The sequence below is a fragment of the Schistocerca nitens genome, chromosome 3 (genome assembly GCF_023898315.1).
Source record: "Schistocerca nitens isolate TAMUIC-IGC-003100 chromosome 3, iqSchNite1.1, whole genome shotgun sequence".
NCBI lineage: Eukaryota > Metazoa > Arthropoda > Insecta > Orthoptera > Acrididae > Schistocerca > Schistocerca nitens.
This window is the reverse complement of record NC_064616.1, coordinates 412656565-412682838: the sequence shown is the minus strand read 5'-3', so window position 1 is coordinate 412682838 and position 26274 is coordinate 412656565. Positions and strand designations below refer to the sequence as shown.

General features: G+C 40.3%; 1 protein-coding gene across 1 annotated transcript in view; it reads left to right on the top strand.

The window, feature by feature from the left end:
* Nucleotides 1-2177: 2177 nt before the first annotated feature.
* LOC126249256 (voltage-dependent calcium channel type A subunit alpha-1-like) overlaps nucleotides 2178-26274 on the top strand; it is a 205341-nt gene continuing 181244 nt past the window's right edge. Inside the window, exons 1-2 of the mRNA XM_049950911.1 lie at nucleotides 2178-2186; nucleotides 2330-2470. Of these exons, the coding sequence (XP_049806868.1) occupies nucleotides 2178-2186; nucleotides 2330-2470 (150 nt within the window). The remainder of the gene's footprint in view (nucleotides 2187-2329; nucleotides 2471-26274) is intronic.

The following is a 26274-nucleotide window of genomic DNA, read 5'->3' as shown; positions in this document are numbered from 1 at the left end:
AATTTAACAAACTCAGCAAGTCAGTAATGTGTTGGTCCAACTCTGACCCTAATGCGAGCAGTTACTGGGCTTGGTATTAATTGATAGAGTTGTTGGTTGTCATCCCTCGATATCATGCCAAATTCTGTCCAGTTGGTGCATTAGATGGTCAAAATCCCAAGATGGTTGGTGGGCCCTGTCCATAATTCTCCAAATTTTCTCAATTGGGATGAGATCTGTTGAGCTTGCTGGGCAAGGTATGGTTTAGTAAGCATGAAGGCAAGCAGGAGAAACTCTCTGTGTGTGGGCAGGCACTATCTTGATGAAATTTACACACAGGGTGGTTTGCCAACAAAATGAGGCGTAGAATATTGTTGCCATACTGTTGTGCTGTGAGGGTGTTGTGGATGACATCTAAAGGGGTCCTGTTATGAAAAGAAGTGGCACCCCAGACCATCACTCCTGGCTGTCGGGCCATATGGTGGGCAACAGTCAGGTTGGTATTCGACTACTGTCCAGGGCATCTCCAGACATGTCTTTGCTTGTCATCAGGGCTCAATTTGAAATGGGACTCATCACTCAAGACAATTCTATTCCAGTCATGAGATTCTAGGCTGAAGACATGACTGGATATGCCTTGGAAAGCAGCGGGATACCACCCTGACAGTCATTCACCATATGGCCCGACAACCAGGACTGATAATAGTTTTGGGATAATGCTCTGTTTTATTGCCCTTCATGATAAACCAACCTGGGTTTAGATTTTAGTAAGATAATGCCCGTTTGCACGTGGTGAGAGTTTCTATTGCTTGTCTTTATGCTTGTCAAACCCTACCCTGGAAAGCAAGTTCGCCATATCTCTACCCAATTGAGAAAGTTAGGAGCGTTATGGGCACGGCCTACAAGCCAGTTGGACAGAATTTGACATGATATCATTCACGAGGACATCCAACAACTAATACTCAATGACAAGCCAATTAACTGCTTGCATAAGGAGGGCCAGAAGTAGACCAATGCATTACTGACTTGCTCAATTTGTGAAGCTCTTTGTCTTGAATAAATCTTCCAATTTATTTCTGAAACTATAACCATTTGTGTGTCTGTAGATCACCCCTCATTTGGATAATTCCTTCATGCTCTGCCATTTTTCTTGTCTTAGAATGTATTACATACAGATCCTTTCTTCATTAGTATTCTGTACAAAAATGGGAATAAAAATTTTGTGTATTTAAAAACACATCAGCATCATTTATTTGATGGGTATAATTTTATACTCAGTGCTAAATTAGTCTAGTGTTGAGTGGCTTTGAATAAAAAGCTCTAAGACATACTTGGTTACTTGGCATAATGATATTAACCTGTTTAGAAGGCTTTAGAAGGAGCTTCAACCAATGGACTGAAAACCTGAGAAAAATTTACAATATTCTTGGATGAGAAGTAATGTTTTCCTTGTTGCAGTTCTAAAATTAGTCTTAAGAAATGTTTTCTTGCGTATATTTTGTATTAAATATGCAATAAATGGGCAGTATAACTATACTGCAAGAGAGGCAAAAATATGCAGAGTAAAATTCCTTTTTTCCCACAATGTGTAAAACAAGTATATTGGGATCAGTTATGTTTCCATCAAATAGTAATATTCAGTGCTACTCTACCAGGTCCTGTGACATTTATTTAGTTCCTCCACTTTTTTTCCAAATATTTACCATTAAAAATATTAGCACGTTAGTCTGAGCCTTCTCTGTAGAGGACAGAAGTCAAGACGAAATGTAATTCACGTAGCAGAATCTTGCATGCAACATGTAACAGTTTTTGCTCTTTTGTTTCTTTTAGTTTATATTTGGACCCTGCATTACAATTTTCTTCCCAATAGTCTGTTCTTGGGCACTATCATCTCTATCATAGCACTTTCACTTTCCTTTTTACTGATATTTCGTAGTTCTTGGTAGGCTTCCACATAAGTGGCTTACAATTGCTGTCTGTCCAGTTTGCAGCAAGAAGATCATTTCTATTTTATTACTTGATGCATATTATCCCTGCAGCTACAACTCAGATGTGTATTAAGCTGAAATAGTTGCATTTTTTCCAACTGAAAGATTAATTTAATTAATTTTTTAATTCTAAAATTAATATAAAGCATCAATCAACAGCTAGTTGGAATAACATGATAGTGATTTATGTTCATGTAGTTATTGGGAAATATGGCATCAGTTAATGAAATTGAAATAAAGATCATCATTCTGTAAATTCGTTAGTACTCCACTATCACTGAGACGCAAGTGTAAGCGGCTTTGTGTGGTTTCAATGTCGTGTTTCATTTTATATAATTAGTAACACAGTTTAATTTGTCCAGAAATTGCTCTATGGTGATGCACAGGAGAAATTCATCAACGTGGGATTCTTGAGGCTGTTCCGAGCCGCGCGCCTCATTAAGCTGTTGAGACAGGGCTACACCATCAGGATATTATTGTGGACTTTTGTGCAATCTTTTAAGGTAAATAACTGGTTTTTTGGTGACTAATAAGAGAAATATTTCCAGACATGAGCAATACTTTAGGTTTTACATAAGCTGTCACATGGGTATGTGACAATGCTCACAGTTATCCTGCATTAATCACTTCGGTAATGCAAGGAAAGTTAATTGCAGAAGCTTCTGTTGAGTAATATGTTGGTACTGTGAACAAAAGAGTAAAATGCATACACTTGGAAATATTTCTCTTGTGACAGCAAAACTGTTGGCATAAATGAATTGAGAAACTCAATTATTTATGCAACAGCTTCCAAAATGATATATACCATCAACAGAAGTTTATCAGGGCACCAAGAAACTGAAGAGAATTCTTGAAGGTATTCAGCTTGTTTCTATCTCCAATTAATTGGGAAGAAATTGTTAGTTAAATTCTTTTTAAGTGGAGGAGTAGAAAGAATTACTGATTCACTGTATAATAAGTCAAACCCACAAATTCAGTAGCACTTTAGTCTTCTAACTGTATCCAACCAGATGATTTGTTAGCAACACGTACAAGTATCAGAACTGTCAGCTACTGGTATATTCTTACTATGTAAAGTAATGGAAGCCTGATGAAACTGTTGGCCTTGCTAGTAAGGCCTATCTGCAAACATCACACATTAAAATTCACAAATATCTCCAGAGAATCAGTGTACTATTTCTTCTTTGAAAGCTGCAAAAGTATAAATTTTTTTGTTTCCATTGTATTTCATCCCAAATTCTTAATATCTTTGGTAACTCAAAAATTTTCCCATGTTTCATTTTCAGTTCAGAAACTCCCCGGATAATTTCATGTTTTCATAGCCTTTTTCTTGATGTACGAACAACATCCTTGAAATTGTTCTTTCCATGCCATACATTTTGTGCTAGTACATTGCAAGATAAATTTATCAGTTGGATGGTTCTCATCATTAAACTCTGTTGTTAGCATTTACTTTCTTGGGTTTCTGTCTGAGTGAATCGTATTTTTTCTAAACACGCTGTCACTCATAAGCAGTTTGCAAGAAAGTTTGAAAATAATGTAGCAATATTAATCCATTTACATTTAAATATGCCTAAAGTATGTTTTCAGAGTTTACTGTTGATTTGTAAATATCTATTTTGGAAGCTGTTACAATGTTTTATGTTTGGATTTCATCAAACAGATTGTATAAAACAGCAAGAACAATGTTTATCCAATGAATTACTTTGAAGGACAGAATCAAAAAAGTGGAAAAGTAAAATGAAGTGTAATTTGGAATGACTTTGGTAAGAATATAAATATATCCATTGCTTCCAAGGAAATACTTATCTTTTCACAGAAAAAGCTTTAGAGAATGTCTTAGTGCAGTTTTGCTTCTAGTTTATTGAAAGTATCATGTTGGAAGATTGCTTCTGCATTTGAGGAAGTACAATATTTTACTGAACTCAAGATATATTATGACATCATACTGGTAACTTAAAGGCAAACAATTAACGGACAAGTGTTCCTGTATCTGTATCAAAGTTCAGAATCACGATGGCATGCTATGAATAACTTGTAGACATAACGGACTTACTGCCAATTAGCAGATCAATAGCTTTGCTCTCAGCTGTTAAGTTCAAATAGTTTTTACAATATTTGAAAAAAGCTTCCGTGCACTGCTGCAGCTTGAACGTCGCACATTTTTTAAGTTGGTTGTAAGATATTTAGTACCTCAGTGCCAGTAGTGTGTACTTTAACAAAGAAATATTTCATTTTCCCTGGAAGACGAATTTTGTCAATTGGAATGAGATAACTGATTAAAAGCAAGTTTTTCTTAATATCAAAGCTACAGCCATTCTTACAGAACTTGGTTTACAACTGCTTTGCATTGCACTCTGTTATTAAAATGTCACTCTGCTATGAGCTTTTCTTGAATTAGTAAATTGCTTTTCATTTAATGAATGGAAATACACCACTATACTAATTCTGGTATGTAAGATACTCTTCTTAGTAACCAGATTGTGGAAAAATCTTTCAAGACTCTGCATAACTAAAATAATGTGCAACCAACCTATCTCCTGTCCATAAAGTACATCTCCATTTACAACAAAAAATCTGTTATATGATATTTATCACTGGCTGTGCACTTCTGTGTATGCTGCAATTTCTCTAACCACACGTCTCCTTGTACTAAATATGTAAATTCTCTATGAAGAGAGAGGTCGTCACTCGACACAATTCTCTCTCATTGTGGAGTGTCCCATTTAAGTGTTTTGAACTCCTTTAAAGACTTTTCCTTTTGGGGAATAAGTTCCCTTCATAGGTGATGCACTGTTTGCGTATAATGACAAGATTTGTAGCGAAAATATGGTGTGACCTTATTGAAAGTATCATCCAACATTCAGCTGCTTAGTTAAAGAAACCACAGGAAATGGAAACTAGAATATTTGGAGAGAGTTGTGACCCCTGCTCTTCTCGAACATAAGTCCAATGTCTTAACCATCAAGTCATACTGCTTGTTAAACATGAGGTAATGTAAAAATAAGTAGTAATACAGTTCACAACTTTCACTACTTTTTAAACAATCACAGTTCCAAGGCAGGTACATTTAAAGTTACCACATATCTGTAACACTAAACTGCTACCACAAGCCTGTCTCCTCTTTGTTGTTCATATCTTATGTTAAGTTTTCTCCTTGGAAACATTGTGGGAATTTGCTCCTTACTGAACACAACATACAGACACAGTAGTATTACAAGCAAAGCAGGTTAAAAGGGAACGGTAATTTATGGAAAAATTTCATGAAAGACTGTCCGGATTTGAATAGTTCCTTTATTGGAACATTAACAAGACAGAATCAGTTGCACAAACTCGGCCCAGTTGATATACAAGTACACACGATGAGTGCCCACCATCCGTGAGGAAGATCTGTTAACGTAGTTTCTTTAGATGACATGAAAGAACATATTCTTGCAGCACAGCAAATGTGACTAATTTAATATACGGATTGAAGAACTACGCCATATACAAATAACTTAACTAACACAGGTAACCTGAGTGTATGTAATTGAACAAGGCAAATACCTATACAATTTATGAATTAATAATGTAGTGGCTAATCTAGTACAATAACCAAAGCAACTGCAAGACATAATATTGAACTTCTAATCTGTAGATGAAACTAATTTAACAACGTTTGGATTTCATCTCTTTAACGGCCACACGCACGGTGCCACAGCAGGTTATCCAGTTCATGAAGAGGTTGGATCACACTGCACTTGCTATATTGTAATGGACTATGTGAAGTGGATAATCCACAATCAGAGAGGCCATGATGAGGTGGTGCTGAATCATTCGTACCCCAAAATGTCATGTCGGTCCTATGCCAACTAGTTATCCATAGGCATCAAGAGAAGTTTGCAATACTGTCTGCTTAGTAGGCACACAAAAGTGACTAACATTTGATGGCTTCACAGGTTGTCCACCTACGAACTAGCACAAGGGCAAGCCATTAAGTTCTGATAAATTAATTACTTAAACATATAGGAAACATTTAATCAATGCACTCGTCATGTGGACAGCTCAGCATCTGTGTTGGAAGTGTTGGGAGTTGGAGGACTTCCTGTAGCATGCCTTTTGGATAAAACCCAGGTGCTGCAGCAAAGAGGCACATGCCAGAGAAAACTCTTGTCCTAGTAGCTTACAGCTTGAGATGTGTTTATGCTCGATGACATGTCGTCTGCCTGTAGTCTGCCTGTAATGCATAATGTAGGTTGATGGATGTAGTGAATGAACCCAGGGTAGCAGTGTGGTGTTGGTGGGGCCAGGTCCGTTGGTGATGGCAAAGGTGGCAGTGTGGTAACCAGCAGCCTCTAGGATGTCACACTGTAAGCCAAGCATGGTAGCAACACCCTACTGTAATGCCAGCTGGGATGGTGTGGCAGTGATGCACTACAGTCAGTGGATGTGTGGTGATGCAGTGGTGGGGTCTAACAGTGGATACGGCAGTGTGCTGGTGCTTGGAAAAGCATCGCATGGCAGGTGGTGCACAGTCCACACTGCACATTTGACATAATGCACACTGGTCTCTGTTGGCACCATGGGTACCTGCCACTTCTGCATAATGCTGATAGACCAGGTGACACATTGTGGAGGGGGGGGGGGGCATGTGCTGGTGTCGAGGGGTTGGCGACACGTGTCTCCTTGAAGATGTCGCATTGGTGCCTTGTAACTCAGGCGGGAGCCAGTACGGGTCCAGTGGCTGGGGCAAAGTGGCAAGTTGTCATGGGTGGCTCTTCTGGGACAGATGGTGGTGGAAACAGCATGGCAGAAGCCACCCTTGGGTCCCAGGTACTGTCTGCCAGAATGGCAGTGTCAGCTGGGGGTACTGTTTTCACTGCTCAGTGCCACGTTGATTTTGATGGTTGGTGGTGCACACAGGCTGGGAAGGTTGACCAGCTATGCTAGCTTCAGTCAATTGATGGACACTGGTGTCAGTGTCACAGAGACATACAAAAAAGGTTTTTTCCCCACACTTGAGCATGAAGTGTGGGCCTGAATACTGTGGGTGGAGTGGTGACTGGCTGGCATCCACCCAGAGCATGACATTCTCGCACACCGGAGGTCCCAATGCACAAAGGACTTGTGCCCACCATGCTGTTGTGGCAGCATCAGGTGCAGGTGTGCCATGCAGTCATGCAGCTGTTGTACAAAGGCTGGTGTGCAGGTGGTGGCTGTCAGGGGCTGTGGGTTAATGAAGTTGCCTGAGACAGTGAGCAGCTGCCCATACACTACCTCAGCAGCAGAAGCACCCAAGTCAGTTTTGTGGGCAACCTGCAAGCCAAAGAAAACTAGCAGCAGGGCAGAAGACCAACTTGTGGGTTGACAGGTAAGGGCAGGTTTTAGGATCCTGTGGAATCTCTGCACCACGCCACTGGTGACAGGGTGGTAACTAGTTGTAAAATGGATAAGTGTCCTGTAAGTTTTTGTGAGTGTCTTAAACAGACAAGATGAGAACTGGCATCTTCACTCCATCATCATGTGGAAGCCTTCGGGTACTGTATATGCCATTATGTCGGTCAGCAGCATGGTTTCCAGCCACAGAGTGAATCCGTTGAGAGTGATGAACGGTGGCAGTTTGATAGAAAGGGGCCCTACAGGGTCCATGTGTACATAGGAAAAATGATGATCTACCGGGGAAAAATATCAGATAGGGGTGAGCATATGATGGCCTACCTTAGTGCGCTGGCACAGGAGGCAAGTGAAGGCCCAAATTGCGCAGTCTCCCCCGACAGCAGTCCAGACAAAACACTCCTGCATTAGTGTTGCAGATGCATGGGCAGCTGGGTGGGTTAGGCCACAGAGGTGTTCGAAAGCTGCCTTGTGGAAATTGGGAGGAAGATAGGAGCGGAGTTGCCTGGGTGGTTGGAACTCTCAAGATACTTGCACCAAACATAATGTGTAGCGATGCGCTACAGTGCATATGTGCTCACCAACCATCTGCCCTAGCAGACCATCATCATGCATTACAGGGAATGATGTGTCAACTGGTAAAAACTGCATTGTGGGCTGTAAGCACTGTAGGACAAGAGTTTTCTCTGTCATGCACCTCCTTGCTGTGGCACTTGGTTTTTACGTGAAAAACATGCCACAATAAGGTCTACCAACTGCTGACACTTCTTGTGAAGACACTGAGCTGTCCACACAATGATTAAATGTTTCTTATGAGTTCAAGTTATTAACTTATCAGAACTTAACCACTTACGATAGCACTATGAGAGAGGTGCATGATCTGTGAAGACATCAGAAATGAGTCATTTTTTTGGTCCTATTAGGCAAACAGTATTGCAGGCTTCCCTCTACACCTACGGGGGCTAGTTGGCATAGGACACCATATTTTGGGGCATGAATGATTCAGCACTGCCTCACTGTGGCCTTTCTGACTTAGGAGTATCTGCTTCATGGAGTCCATTACAATATAGTGAGTGCAGTGTGATCCATCCTCTTTGTGAACTAGATAAACATCTGCAGCATTAGAGATGAAATTCAAATGTTGTTAGATTAATTTTGGCTACAGACAAAGACAAAATCCAAATGTTGTTGGATTAGTTTTGCTAACAGACCACAAGTTCATTATTGTGTGTTGCAGTTGCTTTGGGCATTTCAGTAGATCAGTCACTACATTCTCAATTCATTAATTGTATATACTTTTGCCTTGTTCATTTTGTTAGATCAGATACATTCATATTATCCTGTAAGTCCAGTTATTGGTGTATTGTGTAGTTCTTTTACCCCTGTATTAAATTAGTGACATTTGCTGTATCACAAGAACATTAAAGACATCCTTTCGTATCATCTAGACACACTATGTTAACGGATATTTCCAACAAACTGTGGGGCACTCGTGGAATGTACCTAGAGTTGTAAAACTACTGTAGACTATCAAAAGTAAGCATAGACTACAGTAGTTTTCCTAGTAGCCTTGGTCAGTTAAGACCGCATTACCTATATGTTTACTGTGTTGCATACCTATTGGGTGTTTACCTCTTTTAGATCCCTTTATTTACATGTGCCATCAGTGTCTTACTAGATTCCCCCAGAAACCGGAAGTGGTGTCCTGTCTAGAAATATAATGGGCTGCATAACCTATGGAGCAGTTCTGTTCTACATTGTTATCCTCCTGTCTGTTACTTAAAAATAAACAGTATTTGTAGCAAAATTGAAATTTTCTGATGTTATTCAAAAATTGTTGACTTGCAACATGAAACAGAGAAATGATGTAGGTAAAAAACAATAGATTTATGATGTACTGCTAGAAAACACAATTCCCTTAAAAAAACTGCAAAACAAACACATATCAAACATCACCTCAATACTTCATAGAGCTTATATAAAACATATGTCCATTATTCGTAAACATCTTTCACACTTACTAATAATGACAGGAAATTTCCCTTGCATAATTAAGAAGAATTTTGTGTAGGGTACAAAATAACAACAATAATTATATAGATTTTTTATGTTTGTGCATTTAAACTGTACTTGCATCAAAAGTAATTGCTTTTGTTACATTATAGTGCAGAAGTTACATGCTCAACTAACTTTTATTATTTATAAAAGGCAATTTACATTTTGTAAGGATATGAAATACACAATGGGCTAACACTGAAAAATGTGTGTTTCTAATTACGTGTGAAACAAGCTAACAAAGAAACAAGAAACAAAGAGAAAGTGTTGGCTTCAAGTTTATCTCTCAGACATTCATTTATGCTTCTTTCTGTATCACTGCTACCAATACTATCAGTAATCATATAATTTATGTGCTGTACTGAAACTACTGAGCAATATTTTAGGTATAGTGCCAGTCTGTCTGTACCTCTGTATCTAATGACCTGAGGTTCCTTTGTTCATAGACATTTTTGTAAATTAGTGCAACTAATTGTGCCTTGTGAATGTCCCAATAAAGGAACTATTGAAATCCGGATATTGGTTCCTGAGATGTTTCCATAAGTTAACATTCCCTTTTACCTTGCTTCCCTAGTAACACTACTGTATCTGCATGCCTTGTTCAGTGAGAAACAAAATTCTCAAACTGGTGACCCCGATGTGATCATCACTGAATACGAAATGGAACTTAGCCCATAAAATTTTTCTGTGCTTACCTTTTACTTATTGTGCATGGTCTCCTTTGAAATAATCTCCTTCACTATTGATACACTGCTCCCAATGCCATTTTCACTTCCAGAAGCAAGTTGGTATGCATCTTGCTGGATCGTTCGATGTTCCGTCTGCGAATTTTCTTTCATCTCATCTGTCATTGCAAATCTTTGTCCTTTCAATGGGGTTTTCTACTTTGGAAATAAAAGAAAGTCTGCAGGGGCACATAATTCACTTAAGGAACATCTCGTTGTCATTTGTGCAATCCAAAAGCTGTTCACAGATTGTGAGGTGAAGGTCTTTCTGGTCTTGACTCGTGAGCGGAACTCGGGGACAGCATGATGCATTCAGAGATGCTGTGTCAGGATTTCATGGCATGATCCAACTGAAATGTTACATTCTTCTACAATCTCTTGGACTGTTAGTCTTTCATTGGCATGCACAATTTCGTTGACATTCCTGATATGAGTATCGTCGGTAGTCGTTGAAGGGCATCCTGAACGAGGGTCATCTTTAACTTCTGTCTTTTTAAACTATGTGAACCATTCCTAACACCGAGTACAGCTTAAGCACTCATCACCATAAGATTCCTACATCATTTGGTGTGTATCTGTAAAAATTTTCTTGAGTTTCCCACAAAATTTAATGCAGATGTGTTGCTCCTCTAACCCTCTAACTCTGCCATCTCGAAATTCATGACACAATGTTCTACTCAATACAGCACTGAACAATAACTAACAGACATACAACACTGAAACTTCTGACATTTACACATTAAACACAGGCATGTGCAGGGATGCCAGGTGCATTTTGCTCAAACACACTGCTGGTGCAAAATTACAAATGTTCCGGATTTTTTTTTAACAGACCTCGTACAGTAGTACTACTAGGCGAGCAGGGTAAAAGGGAATGATAATTTACAGAAACATGTCATGAAAGAGGGTCCATATTTGAACAGTTCCTTTACTGGAACATAAACGAGCCACAATCAGTTCCACAAATTTACCAAAATGTCTATGAACAAAGGAATCTCGAGCCAGTTGGTATACAGGTATATGCCACGAGTGCCAACCATCTGTCAAAAGATCACTTAACATAGTATCTTAAGACAAGATGTAAGGACAGTGTTAATATTCTTGTGGTACAGCAAATATGAATAATTTAATACAAGGATTGAAGAACTTCACAATACACAAATAACTGGACTTTCAGAGGTAATGTGAGTGTATCTAATGAACAAGACAAAAATTATACAATTTACAAATTGAGAATGTAGTGACTAATTTAGTACAATAACCAAAGCAATTGCAAGGCAAAATAATGACCTTGTGGCCTATAGGCAAAACTAATGTAACAAAATCTGGATTTCGCAATGGCCACACACATTGCGCTGCAGTGGGGTATCTAGTTCACAAATGAGTCACACCACACTGCACTCACTGCATTTTAACAGACTCCACGAAGTAGATACTCCACAATCAGAAAGGCCACAGTGAGATGATGTCGAGTCATACATGCTCTGAAATGTCATGTCAGTCCTATGCTAACTAGTTCTCTATAGGCATTATGGGAAGCCTGCAATATTGTTTACTTAATAGGCACACAAAACCGATTTGCATTTGATGTCTTCACATATCGTCCACCTAGCATCTAGCAATAAGGCAACCCATTACATTCTGATAAATTAATAACTTGATCATGTAGGAAACATTTAATCAATCTGCTCGTCATGTGGACAGCTTGGCATCAGTATTGGATGTATCGAGAGCTGGAGGGCTTCCTGTAGCATGCTTTTTGGGTAAAACCCAGGAGCTGTGGCAAAGAGGCATGTGGTAGAGGAAAGTTTTGTCCTAAGATGCTTACAGCTCATAATGCAGTTTTTGCCAGGTGACATGCTGTCTGCCATAACATGACTGTCTGCTAGGGCAGATGGGTGGCAGGCACAAATGATTATAGTGTGTACCACAACATAAATCCGCAGTTTTCCCATCTCTGCTGAACAATTATATTCCACATTCCCAGTTCCATGTATACATATTTCATATCACACAGTATGCCTCTTCATGATCAATTCTCAGAGTCAAAGGGTGGTAATTATTTTCTGGTTAGTAAATTCTTTTTTGAGACATGTCACTTCTGTGTGAGAATAACATATATTTTCATATGAGTCGAGTAGGTAAAATTGTGCAATATGTGCTTGACATACGAGAGATTCAAACTGTTGTTCATTTGGATGTGTCTTAACCAATTAGTGGCCCAGACATTGTTCAAATTTTTTGCAGACGGCTGATTGACCAAATTTCTTCTCCCACCATATAAGCAGTTCATTCCGTCATTCATTCATCATCTTCCATAGATCCTATAAAAGAGGAGAACCTTCGGAGATGTGGAACAGGTCAAGGTATACAGTAACAGAAGACAAGGAACTGTAGAAACTTATTGTGTATACATCTTCATAATGCTTGAGTATACCATATTCGTGAACAGCTTGAATGATTCAAAACAGTTACCAAGCAGCCTTACACAACTGCTGACTGATTTGCTTAGAAAGATCAGCGAGTCCAACCATGTGTCATTAGAAAGCACAATTTGGATGTAAGGGGTCACCAATAACCAGACACTGCTTTAGTGGCAACAAGAATTCATCAACTCCAGAATGAAATTTTCACTCTGCAGCAGAGTGTGCACTGATATGATACTTCCTGGCAAATTAAAACTGTGTGCTGGACTGAGGCTTGAACTCGGGACCTTTACTTTTGGTGGGCAACTGCTCCATCGAATGAGCTACCCAAGCATGATTCACAGCTTTACAGCCAGTCAAAGGTCCCGAGTTCAAGTCTTGGTTCAGCAACAGTTTTAATCTGCCAGGAAGTTTGAATTCATCAACTCATTTGTTTTGTACTTTAATTCACCTTATATAATGATATATTTGATAGTGTGTGACATCTGATCCGACGGATTTTTTTCTGTTGTTGGAGTTCCATTGATGAATGAATCCACAAAAAGGAGGTCACATTTATTTATCAACCATTGATCATGTACATAATATGGCTTTTGTCAGGTGTATACACACAACTTGTAAATACATTTATATACCCCAATAAGTGACGAATGTATATATTACCTTGTCACATCATAACCATAATCAAGTAGCAGGCAAGGCTACTCTGAGAGAAAAAAAAGACATGCTCACCAGATATGCAAGAAAAATAAAAAAAAACAGTCCAGAAGAAGAAATTGAGCACCTAGCTTCCATATGCAGGGCTTCCCACATCCAAAATTGCCAGGAAATGCACAAACACTACATAAGTACCGTTTTCCACCCAACCGTTAAAACTGATAATATGCTTGGGACAGTCGAAGAGCAACTAAGGCTATGAGCACCTCACATCTACAGCATCAGTCACAAGTGTGACTTATTGTACATTGATCAGATGCAACTATGAATCTTGCAGAGCTGTTCAAAACATGTAAGAAGCGACTGCTCAGCCAAACCGACAAGTGTGTTGTTGCAGAGCACAGCATCAAAGAATGACACATTTATTTTTGAACAAAGGTACTGGTTCACTAACAGGTTCTAGTATTCAGTCATCAAATAGGCAGCAGAAATGTGAGTATATGATGACCTTATTGACCAGAACAGCAGTTTCCAAAAGAGCTCTGCACAGGATGTGACATTAGCAAAATATGCCAGGAATGCTCTGATGTGGAAGTGATGGAGAAAGTGGGCAGAATAGACCGGCAACACCAGGACTCAGTGCATGCCTCCGGCTCGACTCGTTGCCCCATCCCATCACATCACCCCCCCCCCCCCCCCCCACACACACACACTCCTCTGGCCAGGACATCTCTTTGAAGGCACACACGCACAACTGGCTCACCCGTTGAGCCCTCTACAAAGAAGTATGCAGTGGCTGTAAAGGATATGAAAACACTTCATCTGAAGATATGAGTAGAAAACTCACCGAAATGTTGTGGCAACATTATGTTATGACTCAGCTGATAACTCAAGAAGATAATCAATGAAAATTCCTGAGAAGACCTGCATTTCCATATAATTTATTTTATTGTTTGCTATTGCAAAGATATCACAAAGTTTGGAAAGAGTGAAAGAAAAGAAAGCAATAAATTACTATAACTCACCGGAAATGTTAATACTTCTTTTGGGAATATTATAGGCATAAAACAATGGTTAACAATTCAAAAAAGTCTTTCCTAGCGGGCCATTAACCCCCAAGTGGGCACGCCTATGTATAAAGTGAGCCAGCCACAAATAAAGTTGTTCTGTACCATTTCATTGTTGTTTCACAAATGCAAGCCCATACCCATTGCTTCATTATTGCTTCAGGTAGAACAGTGATAAATTGTGTTGCCGTATGTCCAAGTGAGCAACAGTAATATAAAATACACAGCAAGCTATGAGAGAAAAAAAATTACGATCTGTGCAAGAAAATGACCCAGATTGTATACTAGCAGCAAAATCCCATAATGAAGCAGCTGTCTATGAAATAATTAGCATAGTCAAATAAGCAGTTGACTGGATCTGACGCAACCATGCTGTTTAATGCTTCAAGTGGGTGATTAGTGAGGGGTAACACCTGTTTGTGGCAACAGGTGATGTAATGAAAGCTCATATCATTATTACAGTGCTATAACTCATATTCTGTAAGTTTATTTTATCATTGTTCAATTAAACTAAAATTAAACTGTAATTTTGGTCATGCATATTTTCTTTGGTAACATAAAGACAACTATTCTTTACATGTGTACAAATTACACTGTGCACATGCTCATGTTATGAAAAATGGCAAGCCCACTTGAGGGCTATGACTCTGAAGATGACAAGCATTCTGGATGCTCAGGACATCAACAATCAATGACAAGATCAGAAAAATGAAGAAAACATTGTTTGGTGCATACTAAGTCAGATATATTGAGCATAAAATTTCTGGCACCAAAATTTGTTTTGAAGTTATTGAGTATCTGACAAAAGTTATGTTGGTGAAAATTGTTCATTAATTGCTGAAAGAGGGTAGCGGTGTTCCATACTTCTCATCAGCTTTAATCTAGTTGGAAATTTCTGCTGCTCGTGTTTCTCAATTTCAAATATTGTGCACCATGAGTCTTTGCCTCCCAGTAGTATTATCAGTAAGATGCACTGCTTGCAAATATTATGCCACTTTTGTGAGAAAATCTGAAGACAACATTCAGATTTGTATTGAAACAATTTGTGGCAGTTGCACAACATTTTTTTTTTTTTTTTTTCCAAAAGCAAATTCATTATTATGCTGCAGCTATGCTTCCTTGACAGAGCATTGGGGAACAATGAAGGAGACCCGCACTGCCATACTAGGCAAGGTCCTAATGGAGGTGGTTTGCTGTTGCCTTCCTCTGAACATAATGGGGATAAATGATGATGATGATGATAACACACAAACACCCAGTCATCTAAGGGCAGGTAAAAATCCCTGACCCCCACCGGGAATCGAACCCGGGACCCCATGCTCAGGAGGCGAGAACGCTACCGCGAGACCACGAGATTTATTTCAGAAAAATGAAATTCCATGCATTTTTTACCAGACTCAACACAAATAATTTATTACACTGGGTGTCACATATGTTATACAATAAATAATTATGTTTCAGCTGGAGTTTAAAGTCTTAGTGCGCAAATCTATGGAGTCACAGACTAAGTTGCCTAAGAATCACTAAAGTCAAACAAAGAAGATATTTTAAAACAGAAACAAATACTGCAGGCTGTGGTTTCTGTCAACCATGATGATGGCTATTCATTTTAACTGTCTCTGGCAGACTCTGGAATGAACTGTACGTGACCTCTCAACCCAGACATAATTTATTTTGATATAGCATAAAATATGTAGCTGATGGCACCCTATTCCCTCAATAGCAGCTGGAATGTCTCTCCCATCATGTACAATAAATCCCTTGGGATACACATTGAATAATACTTTTCTCCTTCCCATCATTTCCGGCAAATTCCGCAAAGACTGCCATAATGCACAATACTATAGCCAACCCAGAGGTGGAAGTGTGGCTACGATCTCAGAATGGCAGTGGTGGACGGTTGAGGTGAGGTAGCAGGCCAGTGAGAGCCTGTCAAAATTATTGCTTTATTTTGTACTGTTACGCTATGTGATAAAAAGTATCCAGACACCTCTAAAAACATACGTTTTTGATATTAGGTGCATTTTGCTGCCACCTACTGCCAGGTACTCCACATAAGTGACCTCAGTAGTCATTACACATTGTGAGAGAGCAGAATGGACTTCGAATGTGGTCAGGTGATTGGGTGTCACTTGTGCCATACATCTGTACGTGAGATTTCCACACTCCTAAATATACCTAGGTCCACTGTTTCCAATGTGATAGTGAAGTGGAAATGTGAAGGGATTCTTACAGTACAAAAGAGTACAGGCCGACCTCCTCTGTTGACTGATAAAGACCGCCAACCATTGAAGAGAGTCGTAATGTGTAATAGTCAGACATCTATCCAGACCATCACAACAAGAATTCCAAACTGCATCAGGAAACACTACAAGTACTATGAAAGTTAGGTGAGAGGTGAGAAAACTTGGATTTCATGGCTGAGCGGGTGCTCATAAGCCACACATCACGCTGATAAATGCCAGACGATGCCTCGCTTGGTGTAAGGAGCGTAAACATTGGACGACTGAACAGTGGAAAGACGTGTGGAGTGACGAATCACAATATACAATGTGGCAATCTGATGGCAGGGTGTGGGTATGGCAAATGCCCGGTGAACATCATCTGCCAGCATGTGTAGTGCCAACAGTAAAATTCAGAGGCGGTGGTGTTATGGTGTGGTCATATTTTTCATGGAGGGGACTTGCACCCCTTGTTGTTTTGCATGGCACTATCACAGCACAGGCCTACATTGATGTTTTAAGCATCTTCTTACTTCCCACTGTTGAAGAGCAGTTTGGAGATGGTGACTGCATCTTTCAACACAATCGAGCACCTGTTCATAATGCACAGTATGTGGCGGAATGGTTACATGACAATAACATCCCTGTAATGGACTGGTCTGCACAGAGTCCTGACCTGAATCCTATAGAACACCTTTGGGATGTCTTGGAATGCTGACTTCGTGCCAAGCCTCACCAACCAACATCTATACCTCTGCTCAGTGCAGCACTCCACGAAGAATGGGCTGCTATTCCCCAAGAAACCTTCCAGCACCTGGTTCAACATATGCCTGTGAGATTGGAAGCTGTCATCAAGGCTAAGGGTGGGGGCCAACAGCATACTGAATTCCTGCATTACCGATGGAGGGCACCACGAACTTTTATGTCATTTTCAGCCAGGTGTTTGGATACTTTTGATCACACAGTGTACATTAGCACTGTGTTGATGTGGTGAGTTGCCCATGCCCCCACTCCATGGGAAGAGGGAAAGTGGTTGGCAGGGCGACAGCTAGTGATGGGCCACCTGGATGACACACATGCGTGACCAGATTTGCTGACACCTGCACTCAGTGTCTGGCTCACGACTCTCTAGTGTGACCCACAAACACCTAGCATGAGCAGTGCAAGAAGACAGACAAGAATCTTGCAGCAGAAGCCAATTCTGCAGTGAGTGACTGCATCCAGGTAGGCACTGCATGCCGCGTGGAGGCATGTCCACTGCGGTGATGGAAGATGGCTGCCATGCACAGGCTGCAATCTACTGCCCCCAGGGCAAGAGTCTGATTACTGCTGGAGTGATCCAGGAAGGCCCACATTGTTGCGGCATTAAGTCTGGAGGGCACACTTAGTGCAGGAAGCTGGTGCTACTACTACAGCCAATCTCGTGACTGCTGCTAGTGGCTCCATGTGGTCTTCTTGTCTGGCATAGCCCCTGCATACTAGTGGAACTTCCAGGTTGTTACAAAATTGGCAGCTATTATAAAAGGTAGCAGTGCATCTGTCATGCTAATGTGCCACTTCTAGTCACATACTCAGCATCACCACTGAAACCCACTGGCGGAGAAATCCCCTTCTCACACTGCAAGAACCATCCATTACTGCTGCGCTAGTAGGTTTCAACGAGCAGGCCTGGCCCATCTTTCACTAATGCAACAACTTGGTTGCTGTACCTGAAATGACAACACCCCAAATTTACCTTACATTTATTATGCCCCGTTTATCATGTACACTTGGAAATTCTCTTTGCAAACACTCATGGCTTGCTCCATGTCCTCATATACTCTTAAACTCCAGGAAATACATTTCAATATTCACACTATAATATTCCACTACCACTCACTATGTCTATTGGCACCATGGAATCTCTTCTTGTGTTGCTCAGTCTCACAGCACCTCTCCAAGGCTCCATACCATGCTCAGTATCTTAAATGCTAGGAAACGTATTTCACTACTAGCTACGTGTCCATGTTTATGCACACAAAACTTCTAAGTCTCCACTGGATACTTACAAACTAAATAAATTACACTGGAGAACTCTTTCTCTCATAATATATTATCCTTAACATATCACCTTAACAATACATCTCTCTTGTGTACCTGGTGGCTTTTTTTTTTTTTTTTACCCCTTAGTTTTGGAATAACTTCCAGAAATTTGTCCCTGCAACCAGATTCCCCTCATCCTCAGACATGAACCACATATGGTACTACCATTTACAGTACTCTGACAGGTAGTCCCACTTATCTCTCTAACTGTAACAGTCACCAGAGTCTGAGTTCCCCTCGTAAGCTTGGCTTTCTGATACTCCTGGTCAACCAAAGCAATTTCCTGGTGCCTAGTGGTACAATACCATGCCCAAGTGTATTTGTACAGGATTTTACTGGTTTGTCCAATATGACCGATGCACCTCATGACAGCTCTACATTGACACGTTTCCCATCACTGAAGTTTAATTTATACTGCAGCTGTGACATCATGCTTGCGCTACTGTAACATTTTGAACTTCAAGTGTGCCCTCCTCGACAGATACAGCCTTGTCGGCTTGATCACTAATTTCGTGAACTCATTTCCTCTTTCTTTTCCTCCATTCACCATGGTTGTGAAGAGATGTATGTGCCTGTATCGTTTCTTCCAAGCATCTGCAGCACAACTGTTAACAACTTCTTGTGCATTTCCCATGGTATCTACAATAACATTTTTGTCCACATTTCCACACTGCATAATGCAAAGCTCATTGGCAGATGCACTTCCCTGTGCATCTGGCCTAGGCTCTCTGGCCTCAAAACAACACCCATTATCCCTCAGTGGGGTAGATACTACTGCACTTGTTGCTATCCCCACACTTACACACTTTGGTACAGCCCACACTCATTCCAGCTAACCCACAGTCCACAATGCCACTCAATATCAGAGCTGGTATTCTCATGTTACTCTTTTTGATGTGCACAATGTTAATGTTCTTAGGAATTTGTACAATGTAACCACTCCCTGTAATTATCTTAATTTTCCCACTTAAGAACTGTCCACACAGTTGTCAAGTTCTGCCCTGATCTTCACAGGAACGATAGGTTTAACTACACCAGTGGTAGTCATACACCTTGTAGGAACACACAAACTAGACAGAAACCTGTTCCTCTCCCTTTCAACCTCCTTCTTCTCACTCATCTCTGCTTCCCATTTTTCCTTTTATTCCATTCTCTCCATAATCTTCTTATTCCTCGTGTCCCAAAGCCCATTCTTAATCAACCAGTCATTGAGTCTTCTCTGCATATCCTCTGCAAATGCTAGAATTGGGTGATAAGTTATTTTCTTTTCTCTGGCCCAAATGACTTCCAGTCTCTCAGACAACTCTGTGTTGTCTGCTTGTAACCTATCTACTGTGGCTTCTAGAATTTTTAACACCTCCTTTGTGGTAGCCGCTCACAGTACTGAAAATGACATGCTTACTTTTTATCAAAAAAATGGCTCTGAGCACTATGGGACTTAATGTCTATGGTCATCAGTCCCCTAGAACTTAGAACTACTTAAACCTAACTAACCTAAGGACATCACACACATCCATGCCCGAGGCAGGATTCGAACCTGCGACCGTAGCAGCCACGCGGTTCCGGACTGCGTGCTTAGAACCGCTAGACCACCGCGGCCGGCTTACTTTTTATCAAACACAAATGAAAAAGATAGTTAAACCTACCACTATCCAACACTTTGAACTATTTTACATGCTTAAACACTGAGCTGTACTCCTTGCCCGTCCCAAACAGTGCAAACTACACACATTTCCCACAATTCTCCAACTGTGACAGAGTAAAAAATCCCTTCAATAAATACAGAAAAAAAGAACAGAAACTATGAGAAGGAGTTAAAGTTAACTCTATCATATTACCGCTTCGGCGGTACATATACTAAAATTGTAACTGCTGTTGCCTCGCTGGCTGCCTCAATGTCATGAAGGTAACTGACACAACAGGGCATGTCCTGAATCCACTACTCCAAATACCACTGATAAACTTCCACTGCAGACAATATTGTAAAAGGCAAGTGTTTAACCCTTTGACTGTTCTGGACTCGTTAATGCGCACAGCTGCTACTGTTCCCAGATATGTTTTACGTACAACTATGACCCTTCCGTCAGGTGTTCTAGATGTATATACATGCACCCACTTGCTGCTGCCTTTAACACACAAGGCATTTAGCGGACAGGTGGAGTGCCTCAGTAAGTGCATTTCCACCCTGAGGCTGTTAAAATGACATTCCTTTGTGGTTGTACAGAAAAAGAATACCTGAATATGGTAACAAGCAATTACACCTGGTACTTGGTGTCACAGGGTAAAAGAAACCGAAGCTGAGTATCAGAGGCCTCTATATAAAAGTCATTGCAATAGTGTTGCTAGAGCAACTAGTTGGTAAGCTGACATAATAATGTCAGCTTACCAACTAGTTGCTCTAGCTGTAATATAGTCTAAATGTTGTAAATCAACATAAGATCTTCGTGGAAACAAATAATTAAAGCATTTAGTTACTTAGTGATTAAATATTGTGACATAACAACAAATAGGTTTAAATTAAAGCTGAGTATCCCACATAGAATATCGTAAATATTAATGTGTCCACACCACAATATTATTTTTTGACTAGACATAATAATGCTGTTAAATGTAAATCTTTCCATAAAAAATATAGCTATGTCAACATCTCTATAGATAAAAATGATTTGGGAATTAATTATATGACAATATACGCACCACTTTGCATGCTATAATTTACAGAAAGCCTTGTTTTGACATCTTGAACTGTTTATGAAATACAATGGGTGTTATGACCACAGTATTCTCGCTTTGCATGGAAAGAACACTGCACTCTATTTGCGCAACCCTCTCATGGATGTAAGAACCAATATCGTGACAATGGTGATATATATATTCCTCCACTCTCAGCTTTAAATACAATTTTGATATCTTAGCTACATTTCATTCACTGCAATCAGTGCCATAAAACAAACCATGCACAATGTGTTTTTGCCTCTGCAAAAATCTTAAAATATAGTGCAGTGCCTTACTTCATGTTACGCAGTACAGTACTAAGACAAATAACAAAAAGTAATTCAGTTCTTTATCAACAAAGATATCACACTGTTAGATGCAAAAGAATTATTTTTTCCCCCAAACAGTTTTCTAAAAATCGGACGATAAGTATTTCATTAGTGGTCCACACATCTGGTCAACCACACCACTGATAATTCGTGACTGAAATGAACAAATGTGGGGTGAAAAAATTATTACTGTGGTTCCCAATGACTTTTGATGTATTACAGCAATATCATTGATGATTTACCCTTTCCTTCAGTTATTACATTTATGAATATATGTAGGACAGCAGGTTTGTGGAAGAGCAAGTATGAAAGAACACTAGATTACTGAGGTGAAGTGAAAGTGATGCTTCACTTTTGTCACAGGCTTCTAACATCGTACTGAAAACTCTAGGACAGTTAAAAACCTAAGTTGTTAGAGTAACTGTATTTACAGTAGACTCTCGACTATCTGGCTCATTACTATCCAGCTCTCATACTATCCAGCCTACTTAATTAATATTATAGTAATAATTATCCCTGGTAAAATGAGCATTAATTTTTTGTATGTACTATATTTTTCCAAAGCTTTACCAAGCGGGTGCCAGCTACAATGCTGTGTGGCCTTTCAAAATGTCTTATGTGTCTTCTGTGCTTCTAGCACATCTGGAGTCACAATTGTAAGGTACATACTACATCGTTAATACTGAATAAATTACTGGAACCACTCTTTAAGAAACAATACTTAAAAGCCCTCTTCACTTCATTCCAGCACTCATGAAAAACTATGAGCACATACAGAGAGAGAGAGAGAGAGAGAGAGAGAGAGAGAGAGAGAGAGAGAGAGACTCTGTTGGAAACGCTGTGTTATGTGTTTCTTTAGTTGCATATAGATGTCATAAATGTGTGCATTGTTAAACCGTTGTTTTGGTGATGCTTTGTGTTTTAGTTAAAGAATACAAAATAGGTAATATGTATTACGTAAGAAGTCAGAAAATATTGATAAAATCAGGTTTTGGTATTAAAAAAAAGGTTGTTTTGAGTGGTATAGCTAGGGTTAGAAGAGAGAATTTATAGAACTTCAGCCTATTCAGATTTTTTGTTATCTGGCTTGGTGTTCCACCACATTAAGCCAGACAGTCAAGAGTACAGAGTAGCAGACAAAATCATTGTGCCAAGCTCTTGAAGAATATTCAACACGGGGGAACCAGACCACGCAGAAAAACCAGTTCACAGGTAATGGCCTCTCAGTCTCCCAGTGCAGGCAGGAGTATAGGGCAACAAAACAGCCACAGTCTCCATGGAATGCTGCAAGAATGTTTGTAGCAGTCAAAGGGTTAAACTGGTAAAGCACAAAGAGGGTGCTGAGGACCAAGAAAGTCCGAGAAAACATGTCTGGTGGCTACCGCACCGCAAATTCAATGCAAGAAAAATACTGTCCCCCTTGATAACTTCACCAACAACTCCACTGTCTACAAAATTGGATACAAATCTGCAACACATTGCACACCGACAGTGTTTAAAATCACCGCAAAGGTGTATGGCGCCATCAGGCTTTTGAATCACCACCAAAGGGCTTGCGCACTGACTTGATAAACTGAGGGAAATTATGCCTTGATACTGCCAACACTGCAACTCAGCCCTTTCACTTTTAACACATGGTAAAAGGGATGGGGTGAGGGCAACAAAATTTAGGTACTGTTGGTGGCTTAAGAGAAACACAAGCATCGAAATTTCCTACCTGGCCCAAGTTATTCATCGGGTTGTATGACCACAGTAAGGAGTCCAAATAGTGAAAAGGAATGGACTGAGACATGAAATGCACTTTGTTACCCAACTGGAAGAGAAAAAAACAGAAAAAGTCGCTAGCCCAAAAAATATCCTGTGCGAATATGAATTGAAAAAGTGATAGTCCAAAAGATGATCTATGCCAATGTGAATTGGTTACAAACAGTGTAAGTTGCCATTTCACATTCTTATATGCACGGAATGGAGGAAGGAATGCACTGTTTACTAAAAATCACAACCAGACATAGTGGCCATTGCAACCTCGGGCATAGAGAGAGAGCCTGTACATATCCACATTACTGAGGATGACTGTCACTCCTGTGTCGAATTGAAATTCGACTAGTCACCCATCCACAACCAACATCAACAAAATACAGCAGGATTTTGGAGACAGCCCCAGTGTCCAGTGAAAACACAAGGGCATATGACGACTGACTTGTGGCCCACCAACTGTCACAGACAGTTGCTAAATGGCCTATCCGACAGCATACCCCACAGATCACCCCATTGTGCAGTCAGTCTCATTGAACATATGAAAAAGACCGTTGAGGCAGGACCATTGGCCAACCCAACAAGCAGAATGAGAACTACGCAGAGGACCCAAAATCCTGTGTAGGTTGGAATTAGAATGCTGCAACCATCATGAACCCACCGAGGTCAGCGCAGGTGAAGATGGACGGCACCGTGATATCACTGCACCAGAATCGTCAATGCTGTCAACATATGGTGTCTTAGTGGGAGGTGAGACCACCTGGGGTACCCCGCACGGCACCAGGGTCTGTTTACCATGTACATGAGCCACCTGCCAATTAGCAGAAAGGATGTCCCTTGCCATGCTCATCAGCTCATGCAATTCTGCAATCTGGGCAAGATCAGCCAAGGAAGGTTCAGACAAAGTCAGCACCCTAGTTTGAACCTTGAGATCAGGTGATAATTGGACAATCACATCCTGAATTAGTGAGTTTGTGCAGGAGATAGCACATTTAGAACACTCAAAATGACACTTGTACGAAAAGCCCTGTAAATGAGCAATCCAGGAACTTGTGGTGCTGGTTAAACAACTGCGACTGTACCACCACTATGTGGGTTTGATGTCAAATACTGTGCTGGCAACTGATACAGCTCTAGTACAAAGGGGAGTTTTTCAGACTCAGTGGGGGGCTTCAAATTTTGGACAACTTGATATAAATAAGGTGGCCTTATCAACTGAATCAACAATATGCTTTTCTTGGTAGTGCAGCAAGAACCAGCAGGTAATTCTCCCACTTTTCTGTAGATTCATCAAAACTGACAAACAGCATCAGTGGCAGTGGGGATGGGGAAGAAAACTGCACAACAAGCCACCGACAGGGCAAAGGCACAAAGGAAATCTGCATCCTGGTTCATCAGTGCCAGCATCTGCAGCTGCTGTTGTTGTTGCTGTTCATTCTATAGGTGCATTTATTCCTGCCAGCACTGCAGAAATGTCAGGTACATCGTGGCCAAAAATTAACACTCGGTGAAAGGAAACAAACAATAGGTATGTCACACACATAAAAACATCCTTCATCGCCACTGCAAAGACGTGACACCGCCACTACACGACACTGTCAGTGCATATACTTTACAAGCCAATGGTGGCTTGGTAATTGCTGGAGAACAGAACCCTGTGAATGGAAGCAAACCTCACCATGCAAGTCAATCTACAGAAAGTGCAAGGGAATAAACTAAGCATGCGACTAGTATGGATGGCTGATGATGGAGCACTCAGGAACTACACTCAACATGAAGCACAGGCTTAGATCCACAGAGGATGAACTCAGTATAGGCACTGGCCCACTCAGCCTATTGTCGCACAGGTAAACACTCCTGTCTGCAGGTGTGCTTATACTACGCACTGTGTGTACCCTCTGTGGAAGGTTTCTGCACTATTATGCTGCACTACCCACACCAGCACATCTGCCTCCATCACAATGTCCACTGGCAGGGAAATTAAATCCCTTAAAATGGTAGTGGTGGTACAAACATTCAGAATGCTGTCAATTAAGAAAACACTCCCCACCTGAACAAGCTTGAACTTAACATTATATTGAAGGCATTCCAACAAGAGAATTGTGTTATATGGCTCATTTTTTACATCAACAGTCTGCAAGTCACCATATGGTGTGTGGTGATGGTTACTTTGTTGATTGCTGTTAGTTTCCCCCTTTCATCTTCTAGCTGCAGATGGTCTGGGGGAAGAATGGTTCAAATGTCTCTGATTTTACATTTTTGTTTTTTTCATGAGATATACATAGGAGGAAATAATATATTGGTTGACTAATCTAAGAATGTCTGATCCTGGAACTTGAACAGTCAACCATACTGTGCTGTACAATGCGTAGCTTCTAGTATCTGTCACTGGAGTTTGTTGAACATCTCCATGACATTTACATGGATACTAAATGAACCTTTAACAAAACACACAGCTATTCTTTGGGTATTTTCTATTTCTTCTATCTGTCCCATCTGGTGTGGATTCCAGACTCACAAGCAATATTCAAGTATTGATCGAATGAAGGTTTTTGTAAGCTATCGCCAATTATGGGTGGACTACAGACTCTGAGAAGTCTTCCAATGAACCTCAGTCTGGCACCTGTCACCTACAGTTGTGCATTATGCATACTCCCAAATATTTAATAGATATGACTGCAATCATGTAATCATATAATAATTGTTCTTTCTACCTAATTATGCATAATATGTTACATTTTTTTATGTTGAAGTTCAACTCCCAATCTCTGCACCCTCTGCAGGTCTTCCTACATTTTGCTACAATTTTCTAACATTGTGACACCTTTGTATACAATAGCATCACCCACAAAAAAGCTCATGGAACTTCCATTGTTATCCACTAGGTCATGTCACTGTGAA